General features: G+C 41.1%; 1 protein-coding gene across 11 annotated transcripts in view; it reads left to right on the top strand.

Moving 5' to 3' along the window:
* R3HDM1 (R3H domain containing 1) overlaps nucleotides 1-14,359 on the top strand; it is a 536,983-nt gene that overhangs the window by 104,487 nt on the left and 418,137 nt on the right. For 7 of the 11 annotated variants that reach the window (XM_078681802.1, XM_078681795.1, XM_078681800.1 and 4 more), the window contains exons 3-4: nucleotides 5,142-5,183; nucleotides 5,623-5,712. The exons of 3 other annotated variants lie outside the window; for them this stretch is intronic. In XM_078681802.1, coding sequence (XP_078537928.1) covers nucleotides 5,142-5,183; nucleotides 5,623-5,712 — 132 coding nt within the window. The remainder of the gene's footprint in view (nucleotides 1-5,141; nucleotides 5,184-5,622; nucleotides 5,713-14,359) is intronic. One more of the 11 variants, XM_078681794.1, reaches the window with a different exon arrangement.

The raw sequence follows: 14,359 nt of genomic DNA, 5'->3' as shown, positions 1-14,359 counted from the left end.
TGTGACTGGGTAACGGCTCTGCCTATAGCGGAGTTCGCCTATAATAACAGCCTCCATTCAGCTCTAGGCATGACCCCCTTCTTTTGCTCATTTGGTTACCATCCCAGGGCGGTGGCTATTCAGCCAACGGGACGTGTGCCGGCCATTGATGATGTGTGTGGGCGACTGAGTCACATTTGGGGCTTGGCCAGGGAGAGTTTGGTAGAAGCCAAGGCTGCTATGAAAACACAAGCAGACAAACATCGGGCCCCGGCTCCCTCTTATAAGGTGGGCGATTTGGTGTGGTTGGCATCCCGTAACCTGAGATTGCAGGGATCCCGTAAATTGCAGCCTCGATTCGTGGGTCCCTATCCGGTTACTAAGGTTATTAATCCAGTGGCCTTGAAACTCCAGTTACCATCAGATTATGGAGTGCATCCCGTGTTTCATGCATCTTTGCTGAAACCTTACGTTCCTTCAGCACAGGTGATGCCCCCTCCTCCTCCTTTGGTGGTAGACGGCCAGGAGGAATTTGAAGTGCAGGCTATCCTTGATTCCAAGAGAATAAGGGGTCGTCTTTTCTACTTGGTGGACTGGAAGGGTTATAAACAGGAGGACAGGACATGGGAACCAGCAGGGGGAGTGCATGCACCACGTTTAGTCCGGATGTTTCATAGGCAGCATCCCCTGAAACCCCGCCCTGTGGGGAGGATCGTAGGGGGGGGGTACTGTTAGGAACACGGGGATAGTCCCATTTCCATGGCCATGTACTGACATCACATGATCGAGGGCTGAGAGATAAAAGGTTGTCCTACCTTTGTCTCAATGCTTGTTATTGCCCTGGTGTGGATTCTGTTATCCTGCTCCCTTCTTTGCTGAGTACTGCTGCTGCTGGGGATTCCTGTTGCCTTGCTTTTCCGGATTAGATCTCCTTTCACGGGCTCGTGAGAGATTTATGTTTTCCCTGTCTGTCCCTAGTTAGTTAGTGTTAGTCCCGTTCCAATTCCCCTTCCTTCCAGACCCCTTCGTTTTGGGTATTCTCACCCAGCTCCCCTTTTTTCTATTTTTGGTGTCCTTAGCGAGCGGGGGCTCCCGTTCGCTGGGTTTCCTTGTTTTTGTTGCTGTGCCCTTGTAGCGGTAGCGGTTGTTTGCCGCGTACCGCGTCCTGTCTTGAGAAGCTGTTTTCCTCGTTATACGCGGAAGTGACGTTTGGGTCATTCCGCGAAGGGCCTGCCACTGAATATTTTGGAAGCCTCGGTGTTTCCGAGTGCCGGAGGAAGATTCCCTTTTCCCTGTCCTTTTCCTAGACAACCGGTAACGAAGGGGTTTTTTGTTCGTCCAGTATCGAGTCGTTTCTTGACCTGGATAAGATCTTTTTTTTCCCCTTATGCCCATAAATCTTAAATCGAAGGACACCGCTATTAATAGCTCCTGACTGGCTATTCAACAAGAGACATTGTGTGGAGTTTGGATAGCCCAGTACCTGAACAAAGCGAAGCCTGCGCTATCAAGGGTAAGAGGGGTAGTGTATGTTGGGACAGTGCATGGTCATCGGAATTGGGACTTTTGGAACTTGCAGTGTAAGAAGTGTGTTTTATTTCTTTCTGTCTACTGCAGGTGCAGAAGGTGAGGGAAGGAGCTGTGTCCTATCGATCTATCAAGGGTGGAAGACTTGGTGTCTCCTCTATATACCACCCTCTTTTCAGGTCCATTGGTGTGCTCATTGTATTACAACTCGTGAGTGGCCACTGGGCAAGGGAAGGGGATTGGTGCATGCTACGTTCCTGCAGTGCTTGGGCTGGGCAGAATCCAACATTAAAAAGTAATAAAAAAATGTTAAATGAGAGACTGTCATGAAGAGATTATTATTAAAATCTATAAAGCAGTAATTCCCGCATTGGCTCTCTTTAGGGTCAATCTAGAACAGTCCCTATCCATTATGCAAACTCACAATGTACTTTTCTCCACACTTAAAGAATTCTTTGAAAAAGACTACAAGTTCGTTCAAAAAGCACCAAAGAAGTGAGAAGAGTTTACTCCTGCTTGCAGGGCAAAAAAGACCAACCTGATAGCGGCCATGAAATATAGCGACAAGGCTAAAATTATTGAAGCAACGGCCTTTATAAACATGCTACTAGAACAGCGATATTTGACTGGGAAAGGCAGATGTGGGAGTAACTTCTATATGTTGCTAAAATAAATGATATGAAAAGATTTTGGCATATAGTGAGCCATGGAAGTTGCAATGTATCATCGAGACCTGATGTTTACATCCAGTCAAATTACTGGGTAATTGAATGGCTTCTAGTCTCTTCCACCACAGCACCCAGCATCTGAGATACTGGTTCATTTTATCTATATGGAGTATATGATCAATATAGACTACCCAATTACCTTTTCGCTGTCATGTACCATGAAGGCTGTTCGCTTGCAGAAGTCAGGGAAGGCACTAAGGCTATACAGGATTTCTACGGAGCACTTTTGAACTGCAGCTGTGGATAGGGTCTCTTATATAAACCCTCTTAGCAATGCAATAGCTGCAGAAGCGCCAATCACCTGCTCTTGGAAAGCCGGCGGTCATACCGATCTTTAACAAGCATTGGCATAGCCAATAGGTCTCGCTTTGGGGACCGTATAAGTGTTTAGCCATTTATTTATTTTATTTATCTAAAATTTATATTGCGTAACAGCTACCCAAAAAGGGTTTCCCGACACAAACCATGAAGCCATAACACAAGAGGTACTGGAAGATTATTTATCAAACAGCCAAGTTTTTAATTGCTTGCGGAAACTGGAATAACTTATTTCTTTCCTGAGTGGAATGGGAAGCCAATTCCAGTATGTGGGTCCTATGTATGTAAAGGATTTTCCTCCCATGCGGGCTAGCTTGTATTTTGGAACCGCAAAGCGTCCTTGGGAGGCTGACCTAAGATCTCTCGATGGAACATAGGGTGTGACCAGGGAGCAAAGGTATTTCAGGGCTGTCCCAGCCATGCAACAGTTGATGTTGTTGCACCAAGGATATTGTGCTGCATAAGTAAATACTTATAAGGTCTCAAAAGCGAGACCTATTGGCTATGCCAATGCTTGTTTTTATTTAGGCATTTAGAGCATTAGATATTTTTTTCTTTATCACAATGATTCCGAAATCTGAAATTAGCCTACCAGCTTTTAATAAAATAGCAAAATTGCCAAAAAAACACCAGATCTAAGTTTCTACAGGACGCTACCGGGTGGCTGAGCGCTTTGAATAAAGTCTTTGACACCTTTTGACGGGTCTTCACTATTGCTCCAGAAGGGTAGGTTTTCTGGTCTTTTTTTATAGCAGATAATTAAGTCTGATTCTGGAACTCAATAGGTTTTAAAACCTTTGGTGATTTTGTCTTGCGACGAAAATGTATTTCTTAGGAAGAAGTACTAGCTAGGTGGCCCACAATGCAAGAAACATTATTTTAAGCATCAGCCAGATTAAACATTTTTTGGAGGCTATAATTGAGAATGAGAGGCAGGAGACGCACCTGATTAACAGGGCTCTGTAAATGAGTAGACTGTTAGGAATAGGAAACTAGTACAGACTGCTACATGGTCAATCCTCGCAGGTAGACTTTACGAATTTCCATTGCAAGATAATGGAGAAAACCCAGTGTCACATGTCCGAAAGTGACTGGCATTCCATCACTGAGATAGGGAATAAATGCAAACTTTAAAAGAATGTCATTCCTGTCTAGATGGATAGCATATTACACCCGGAAACTCTTCATAAATTGTATGCAGCAGTACCAGATAATTGTTTTTCAATGTCATCAAATAGGTGCAGGAGTTTGGCTCCATACATTCTATACATGCCGGCATTTGTTCAAATTTTGACAGACACTGTTTTAGGCTATTACTCAAGCTATCGGGTGCCCTGTATTTCCAGAGGCATGTCTCGTGCTATTTGGGGTTGCTAAAAGAAGCCAATAATGAATAAAGGGTAAACAACATTTAGTACCCATAACTTTGATGATTGGAAGCTCTTTTATCCTTCCGAATTGAAATCTGATAAGAGCCTGATAAGTGCTTCATACTATGTATTTTGAGGAGGCATATGCAAATCGTGTGGGGTGACTTATGAGGTTTAATGCCACATGGCAATTCTTGGAACAAGGTTGAATGTTACTTAGAACTTTACACTACATTATAGACAGATGGTCTCTCAGTTTTTATCATGAATGTACCAGAATCTGGACTCTCAGTTTACTTAATTAAGATACTTGTACTTGGTAATAGATTAGAGGAGCTGGATTTGAGCTATTGAAAAGATGTTCCGAATTTGGATCTATTTTATGTATTGCACGTTATATTGCACTTTTGACGCACAAATGCACTTGCTCTTCAAAGGCACTGTAATATAATAGGAATGTGATTGGACTCTGAAAATACAGCTGGAGAATCAAGTACAACTGTTGCTCTTTACATCTCCTATTTGGACATATTATAGATGACGATCAATAGCTTGGAAAACGATCAGACTGGAGTTTTTAGAAGTCTTTTACCTCTACAAAGAAAGTTGTGGTTGTAATTTTCTATTCTTTTCAACGAAGCGTATTGTATTGATCTATCTTTGCTTTATAAAAATGGCCTCTCAGACGATATCATTAATATACTAGAATTTGGCTTTTCAATTTATATCCTGAATATACTTGAATTTAGCAATAGATTAGAGGAGCTGAAGTTAAGCTATTGAAAAGATGCTCTGAATTTGAATCTACTTTACCTGTCGCATTTTATATTGCACATCCGAGGCACAAACACAGTTTTTTCTTCAAGGCACTTCAACATATTAGGAATGTGATTGGACATTTAAGAGAAGTCTGGAGAATTCAACCTAACTGCTGCACTTTAAAGCGCCTATTTGCACATTTCGTAGCTGAAGATTAACGGCCTGGAAAAAGATCAGACTGGAGTTATTTTTATAAGACTTTTACTTCTGTAAAGAAATATGCTTATGTAATTTTCTGTTGTACTTGGAGAAGCTTAATGAATTTATTTCTGCTCTATAAAAAGAAAAAAAATTCTAAAAATAAAAGTCGCAATTCATAATCATTTGCTTAGTGTTGGAATTAAAATGTCCCCTTTTTTACATTTTAATGTGGACCTTTCTTGTTATACCCATTGTTTAGCGGCCAGTGCAGACCTTTGGACAAACGGGAAAAAGGTCGAAGGTATAGTACTTGCCTGGTGTTATGGCATGCTTTAGGAATCCTGACATGCTTGAGGATTGTTTTTGTCAATTTGTGAGCATTGGGGTATAGTTTGTTTTCTTAATTTAGTAGCTGTGTGCTGGTTTTTCTTTTTCGTTTGATTGTTTTTTTGTCTTGGCTGTTTACGTTTTTGCTTTGCCTAAATAGTTTTAATTTAATACAGATTTAGTAACCATGTTTTTTTAAATTTGTTTTTTATCGGATTTGTTCAGTTTGTGCTGTGATTCCCAGGCTGTTAATGCTTGTGTACTTTGTGACATATGTCCGTTATGTTTTGTAGTTTTTGTTTGCTGAGGCAGATGTGAAACTTTTTCATGTCACTGGTTTGACTATAAATGTGGGAAAGCATGAACTATTGATACATCAACTGTAGTTTATAATATTGAATACTTTTCTTTAGTCTAATTCAAAGTTAAAGCTAGTTCGGAGCCTGGCTGTGTGTGAAGAATCTCCTCCTCCTTCCGCTTTTGACACACCGCAGGACAACCAGGTAAAATACATTTCTCTCTGTACTTCAGGCTCTCCATGTGAGCGCACATTAGACAAACTATATATTAAGGACAAGATGCAGCTTATCACCAAGTATTACGGTTTATTCTCCAGTTGAGGGAATAGGAACCCTTAATGACCTGTCTGTTCGTATGAGCTGATTCTTGCAAAGTGGCTAGAAATTAGATCAGTGTATAGACCACTTCCATTTTCGATTGCGAAAAAGCCTCCTGTTTTTTTCCCTAGGAATTTTTTTTCTAAAGAAAGTACCTTCAACTGGAACAATGGTTTTCTTATGACTCTTATCCCTTGCTGCAATATAGTCTTCTTTGTACAACACTGGCAATTTTTTCTTTGATACTATTTCTATTTAAGCTTCCCTATGGGTAACTGATTAATTAGTAAAATAGTTTTTAAATGAAAAGTAACAGAATTTGTATCCTTTTCCAGCAAATTCTTGGCATTCAACATACACATCTGTCCTATAGGCAGGTTTCATTTTCATGAATTGCCAAAAATGACCTAATTATTAACTAAATATGGATATCATGCAACGTGCTCTCATTTCATTTTAAAATAGCTTTACTCTGTTTTGTGTTTGAGATCGTAAAAGCACAAAATACAATCCTATTAATAGATAAGACGTAAAGTTAAAGCATAGATGGATTTATATCATTAACTAAGATAAATGTAACAACTTTGAGAAATATAAAAAAGTTCATAATACGTAAACAAATGTCTATACATTTCTAGATCTATACTATAATGATCAATTAATAGCTATTTCTTTCTGAAGAGTCACAGAGTTCCCTATATAAGTTGATACTGCAAGACCGATTTTTAGATCGGGTAATTGCTGGAGAAAGATCATAGCCGGTTTATAGCGCCTGAAGTTATGCTCACCCAATATATGTAAAATCAGAAACTTGCTTGAGGTAGCAAAATATTTACATGAAAGAATAAAGTGGCCTGTGCATTGTTGATATATTATCACATGGGCACCTGGAACGCCCGGGTGACCAATCTTTAGTTTTCTAAAAAGATACTAATCGATGAATATTATTGCACCTAATCCTTGTTAAAATATATCTATGTTGCACATCGTACACATTTTCCAAATAAAATTGGATACCATCGTTACAAATATTTACTGATAAATTATATTAGGTTTCCTGGACTCCCTGTTATACTGCTCTTTATCCAGCATGTTCAGTGCCATAGATTTTAATTCTGCCTTTCCCACACTACCTAAAGAAGCTGGGCCATTGAACATTTCTTTTTTACCCAGTCTAATAACAATTCTTTATGTATCCAATCAAGGAATTTTCCCACAACGGTCTAATATTGGGCAATCTGTGATGACTTTTTTCTTCGGGTTGGCCTCTGGCTTCGTCCAGATCTTACGCCACAGGAGGATTTGGTTAATCTTAATAAGATCTTCCAAAAAATGTAAGCTCAGCTTACTTAGGCGGAAGTACTTTGTGAAACTGACAGATAATTTCTTACACAAGCATTCTCAACCAACTGTAATTTGGCCACGTTTGCATACCCCCAAGCTCCCGGCCCATACATCAATGTACACCAAAATGTAGTTATATATAATACTTAGTTCGTTCAACATTTTTACCACAAATTTAGCAGAGAAGGAATTGGTTGCAGCAATCATTTTTTCAAATCGTAACTTCCTTGTAGTAATCATCTGCAACCATGTCCCTTGGGCATCAATCAAAAGACACAAGTACAAAAAAGAATCAACAACTGTCAAGTTGCCACTTCAGCTCCAAACTTTTTATCAGCATTTGGGCAAAATGTCATAACCTACTTTTGGGATAAATTGACCCCAAGATCCCTCTTGTTCATAAAATTAACAAATATGTCTATGGTGTTTGGAAACCTCTTGAGGTACGCGTCATAAGGACTACGTCATCCGCAGAGGGAAGTAAGTTACTGGATGCTGCTCGATCTATGGGGCATCCCAACCTTGTTCAACTAACATTTTATTCAAATGATTAATTTAAACTGTAAATGAAAAAGGGGCAGGAACACATCCTTGTCCAACCCCTCTCTGTCACTCCTAAAGCCACATGTGCACACCCAGTTAATGCCCTACCTCATTGAAGCATGGGCTCCCGTATAGATTTCTCGTATGAAGTTCATTATCAAGTGGTCACTCTCCATCTCAATCATCACACTCCATAATTTGCTTTCATTTGCACAGCCAAAAGCGCTTGACCTATCCATGAATGACAAATACATGAGGCCCTGCTTAGTAACCCATTCTTCAGGGGGTATGGCAACCCCAATCCTCGGACGCGACATGTCCTTAAAGGATTATTAACTATCTTCCAAAATGATGATCTATTATTTAACTAGTTTGCTGCAACTAATGTTTGCCAAGCTTCATTTCTTACAATTTGTGTCCTGGATGCTAGGGTAGGCTTATATTCCCACCAAAGGGCCTGTACACCCTCTCTATTTCTCACTGATTTATTAAGTGCAACCTTTAAGGTTCTAAGGGCATGACTCGTGGATCTTGCCTCACACCAACCCTTAGTTATAGCTTTTTTATTTTGTGCGGGTGTCCTTATCTGCTCTTTAATTTTAGAGACAATATCAATAAAAGAACTTTTGACTTCTTCATCCTTGGCGGTCTCTTTAAGACAAATGTTAAATTGCTTATAACTGTCCCTAATTTTCTTTAAAAAAAATTGAGGATTAACTTTACTCTATTTCAAGGAAATGCCATTTTTAGAGGGTAGTTCAATATCTGTGACTTGATCCATATCATTAGACTTCCCATGGCTACTAAAAGGAATGACTTCCGTATTTTGAACATTATGGTCACTGTGCCAATTTGAGTGCACCAAATATCCCAAATTGTTAGTATTTACCAGATAATCAATTGTGATCTTACAACCTCTGCCCTGAAAGGTCTATTTAAAGAGTGCATATGGAATGCTCACCTCATTAGCCCAACCCATTTTTTTATTTAGACGTCATGTTGTGATCTGCTCTCCAAAACTCTCGTGAGAAAGTGTAATCTCCTTGTCTAAATGATCGTCATAACCACAGACTTCCTTTGCTGGCAGTGGGCATAAGGGAATGTTGCAATGCCCTCCCCTAATCATATGCACAGGACCACATTTTCCAATGTATTACACCCATGACTCTTATCAATGGAATCAATCAAATCAATCACTATAACTTAGTCTGTAGTAAAATCATTGTTATAATTAAGTATCTGTGACTGTTCCTTTGCAAACTGAAACCACATAACCTGAAAATATGGAGAAGCCAGATTATTATAGGTCACAATACCAGAGAATAACGTTGAGACCTAATGTACCAGCCCCCCACCCCCTTTGCTCTCCCTGCATCTATCTCTGGAGTGGCGGATGTCATATAACCATTTATGTAGAGGCAGTTCACTGACCACTTATTCTGTAAACAAATTATCATGTACTGGTTAATGAATGCATACCAATCTGGGGTTTGAATTTTCCTTGCAAGGCTGCAACATTTCAAAACACAAGGCTACACTTATTTAGGACTCCAACGTTATCTGCTGTTTTATTTTTACTTGGGGTATTATTTATGTTCGTGTGGGATTTTGGTATTGACATGCTTTTCCCCCATTTGTTCATTTGATAATTGACCAGCCCTGTGTGTTAAAGTGTCCCTAGAATGAGACTGCTCATCCAATACCACTGATGTTTAGGATGTAAAAGCTGCAGGTAGTTTGATTGTTAGTCACTCATTCTCATCTAGTGAGCCAAGCACAGAACCACAGCAAATAGGTTCTTAGTAGGGATAGGTTTCCCCTGAACCCGTCTGCTAAGCAGTCCTGTACAGTCCTTCAGTTTGTAGAAATATCTGAGTGGGACTGCCATGATTCTTGAGTTGTTAGCTGAAGGGGAGCCCAAATTAAGCAAAATCGTTTGAACCAGACTAGGGCCTGTATTACTGTAGTGTCCCGGTGCCACAACAGGCGTTTGCGCTCCCTTTGTTTTCAATCTAATAGGGCACTTCTTTACTGTTTGCGCACAATGCACCTATTTGAAGGTGTGCTGTGACGCAAACAGGGAAAGTGTGCCCTATATGTAAATAGGCCCTAGGTGTTCTAAAGTTCATTACTTTGCAGTCCCTTTGATCAACATTAGATATTCTCCCCACCCAATTCACTCTGCGGACCAGGATGACCTCTTCAAATAATTGGTTTATTAGGGCTACTTTATTGGATACCCGATGGGGGATCCGTTTTTCAAATTTTCACAGGATTCTCCCTGGTCATCCCTCAAGCGTGTGGGGCCTTTTTCAAAACCATTATATATGGAGTTGCCTTGGGAGGCCCCAAAATTGTTAGTTTTCTATGACCGGGTGCACTAATGAGCATACTATTGCACTGTGGGTCACAGTTGGAGTTGTTTGACTCAGGGTGATCACATTGTGTGACAGACCCGGTTTCACAGATATCTGACAAATCATACCTCCCTCCGAGTATTATATACTCCAAACAATGGTTATTGAGCAATATTATCAGACTAAACCAAAAACAAAAAAGGGGGAAGCAAACCCACCCACCAAGTAAAGAAAGAATAAGCCTATGAGTGCTACAATGTCCCAAAAAACAAATACATAAATAAATATATACTCAGATGCATTTAACCCCTTGTCCGCGGCGGTAATTATGCTGCGTTGCTAGCGTCTGCCGCCACGAGCCGCGGTGGCGCTGTGCTTGTGACGGAATGGTTCCGTCACGGCCCCGCCCGCTCAATAGAACGCGCCGCGCTTGCGCGAAATCAGCACCGCGCAGGCGCGGCGGCCGGGCAGTGACAGAACCATTCTGTCACCAGCACAGCCCCACCGTGGCTCGTGACGGAATGGTTCCGTCACGAGCGTGCAAGGGGTTAATGAAGTGAAATGAAAACACAAGGGCGCTCAAACAATTACACTCACGATAACTACATTAAAAAGACATAAACATATAAAGTCCAAAAACAGTGGCAGAGACTAATAAATAAATCACAATATACACAATACACAGTGAAAAAATAATGTGATCTCTGATTTATGCCATGTACAATGCGTCGACGGCGTTTCAACCCAAAATTCCTTTAAGGGTCATCATCAGGACAAATTAGCTTCAGGAGCGAAAGCGACCACTTGATAGAATTTCTACAAAAAATATAATGTATATGTTGGTTTGAAAGAGTAACATTTATGGTGACACAACAGTTAACATCAGTAGGCTTTACACTGGATGAGTGCAAGAAAAGATTCAGGAAAAAAATGTGTCAAAAGATCACTCAAGATTAGAGTATAGAATAGAACCACATTCCATAGAAAGCTGATTCCAATGTGCAAAAGAAATAAATGTGAATCGGAGAAAAGGGGAATTGAATAAGTAGAAACCTTGACGGTCTTTCTAAATTTAGAGGATTTCTTCACTTGTTGTACCAAATGTATTCCAATAGGGAACCTATAAAAATTAATAAAGTACTGCGAGTTAAATATCAGAACCCACTAAATAGGGGACTGACAAGCAAATAGAAATTGATTCACTTATAGTCCTCTACTGTTGTAGCTATTTAAGACCCAAGATAACTTTTTATCCATACCTGGCAGGATACAGAAGTGCCATAAATTGGCAAACCTCCAAATAGGAATTTACAAAAAAAATAATCGAAAACGATCATCAATGAATAGCATGGACAACCCCCGGGAGCAGACAATTCTGGATAATTTCATGAACTGCAAAGAAAAAATCAATAATAAACCAACTAAGATATTACATTTCTTTAAAAAATTAGCTCTATCAACAGCACTCTCCTAACTCGTAAGAACTCCTCATTGTACTTATAGTTCAGAAACAAGGTGGAAATAGATTTTTTAACCCAAAAGGGGCAAGATAAACCCACTTAACCACTTCAGAACTAGAATTCAAATAGCAGCCATAAGGCTGAACACTACAGTAAACCTATACATGGGTCTTAGTTTCCATGTTAAATAAAATACTAGTAAGCTCATGAATTAAAAGACTACATGCGGGTCATCTTAGTGTAATACATCATATATCCACAGCCCTTTCTCGGTATTTACTCCCAGAACGCCCTACTCGCATGAATTTCAGGAAACCAGACACGTAAGCCTCTGTGTGAAATAAATCTCAGAGGCCTCGGCCTCAATCGAGAACCAGACGATCCGCCCTCAGTGATATCAATAAATACGAGGGTGCCGCATTGCCCACGTGGACTGAAGTACGTCTCCCAATTTACCTTCAGTATTTTCTCGGGTTAACTGATGTTTATAAGAGTTAACTTTGGCCGGTTGTGCAGCCGCCATGCAACCCTTTATGGTAACATCTCTTGACCATTCAGCTAAAGATTGAACCGTTAATCTCCTTTTTAGGTCTCGTCTACGCAGCGCGCATGCGCTGAATAGGAGGACCTTTTGCCGTCGTTCTTCACTTTTTCAAGCACATACTCGTGCTTGAGGCGGTATCCACCTTGCGAGAGCACACAGCGGCGTGCCACAAGCATGAATGCAGTGCTTGAAAAAGTGAAGACTGCTCTCGCGGCCGCGCTTCCTGTTTTACTTTGCACGCACTTTATGGCTGCTCTGAGTGCCTTTACCTTTCGCCCATAGCATTATTTTAGAAAAATCGGTATTGACCTAGGCATATACCTGGGCCACTTTCTAGATGGGCACTTGACTTCCTTTTCCCCATACTCCAGCAGTAACAGGTGAAGTGGGGTCTTTTTGCTGAGCCAAGAACGGGGGCTCTACCCAGCCTCGATCGCCCACGAACTGGCTCAGATGTGCCTGCTCTAGGCCAGGTCTTAGCCTGGGCATGTCCTGCGCTGCAGGCGGCGAGTGCGGCTCTTATGCACCTACTGCTCCCTACCTCTTGGCAGGTAAAGATTCAGGACAATGGAATCCGCTAATGTCCTCTGTCTCATGACAGATGAGGATTCTCGGAAGTGGGGTACTGTTGAGCGTGTAATGCCCTGCAGGCGGTGAGTGCTCCTCTGATGTACTCACTGCTGATGTCCCCCGCGTCCTTGCAGATGAGGATTCAATGCAGTGAAGTCTGGTTGAGCGTGAGTGCAAAGTGCTCTCATTTGTGGACTATATACATGGCCATTGCCGTCAGCCAGCAAAGCGTGACCACTTCTACATTATTAGAAAGGGAACATTTGCCATGAAGCAACTACAGAAGAGGTGGCTTAGTCATCCTAGTAGTAATAAAGTACTCATGTCCACTTAAATTCTAGCAGCTGCTGTCCTGAACAGTAACATTTATTTTATTAGATATTCCACAGGAACATCAGTCTGAATGCTTCTGTCAATTGACAGCCTTTCCGAATGTTTAACACTCAACACGTGTAGACTTATTTAGCAGTATATTTTGGAGTTTCTTTGAATTAAATTCTGGGAAGACTGTTGAAAATATAGTTTATCAGTTCAGAAAAGCACGCACTGCTCCTTATCCATGTGCAGCCATCTGGTTTATATGGGTGAAAGATGACCATGCATCCAACACTCTGCTGATGTTGCTATGAATGTGTAAACCTTAGGCCACATTATGTGGATTAAATTATCTGTTTTGTGAAGAACAGTGACAGAGGAGCAAACTTACAAGCTCTTCCAAAGTACTACCCCAAATGTGCAAACCTGCCAATAAATACTTTGAAAGCTATTATATTGTTTGTCATTCGTTTTGAAGTAGGCTGAGATAAGCACACAACCTTTCTTCACTCTTGCCCATCGCCCCTCAAGGTAGAATTGCACCTCTCAGAAAGTTCCCCATGTGATAACGTTATTTTTTTTCCCACTGCATTTTTGTTCACTATCGTCTTAGAAGTATTGTTTCCCCGAAGGTCTACATTAGCTTTTTATGGATGTCTGAGTACCATAACTGCATCTAAATTGTTCAGTTCTTCCTAGCTAACCTCTTGTGGTGCAAATCGGGGGACTCCGAATCCCAGCATTTGCCTCTTTCTGCACAGGGGCTGCTTGTTCCTGTCCTCCTCTATGTCCTTCTTTTCTGATAGAGACTTCTTACTGCATATTTCTCACCTTTTGAAAATTCCTCCAGGCATCAGACTGGATCGAAAAACGTTTGAGCAGTACCTTTGCTTTCTGGTCGGTAACGCCGCGTGTCTCGGCTCGCACTCTGTTCCACTCTGGAAACGATGTGCCGGGCCTATATATGCACCAATACCATGTACAGACTACAGTTGCTTTCTTTCTGCGTCACCAGATGTGGATCCAGAGCTGCCTCTCTTCTCTCACGGGACGTGTTTCCCTCAGAAATTCCAAATTCCAGTGTGCAAAGGAAGTATCACCTCCCAATATGACTTATTTTAATCCCTGTAGGGGCAAAAACATTATTGTGACAGATCCTCCTGAGGTTTGTCTGTGGTGCTTGGGTCAAGCCATGACTCTAAGGCCTGCAGTAACTATGCGTTTATTAACCCGAAGGCCAGAAGTAGCAGGAGTCAGTCAGACGTCGATCCTCGTCGCGCTTCAAATCTTTGGGTAAGTTGAAATAGAAACGCACTTAAAATCCACCCTGGACTCTGCCCCTTCCCCCCACTAAAATACTCCTGAGAAGGCACAGGGTGTCACAATGCCTCTCAATCTCT

The sequence above is a fragment of the Lissotriton helveticus genome, chromosome 3_1 (assembly GCF_964261635.1).
Source record: "Lissotriton helveticus chromosome 3_1, aLisHel1.1, whole genome shotgun sequence".
NCBI classification, from domain to species: domain Eukaryota; kingdom Metazoa; phylum Chordata; class Amphibia; order Caudata; family Salamandridae; genus Lissotriton; species Lissotriton helveticus.
This window is presented reverse-complemented; position numbering and strand designations above follow the sequence as displayed.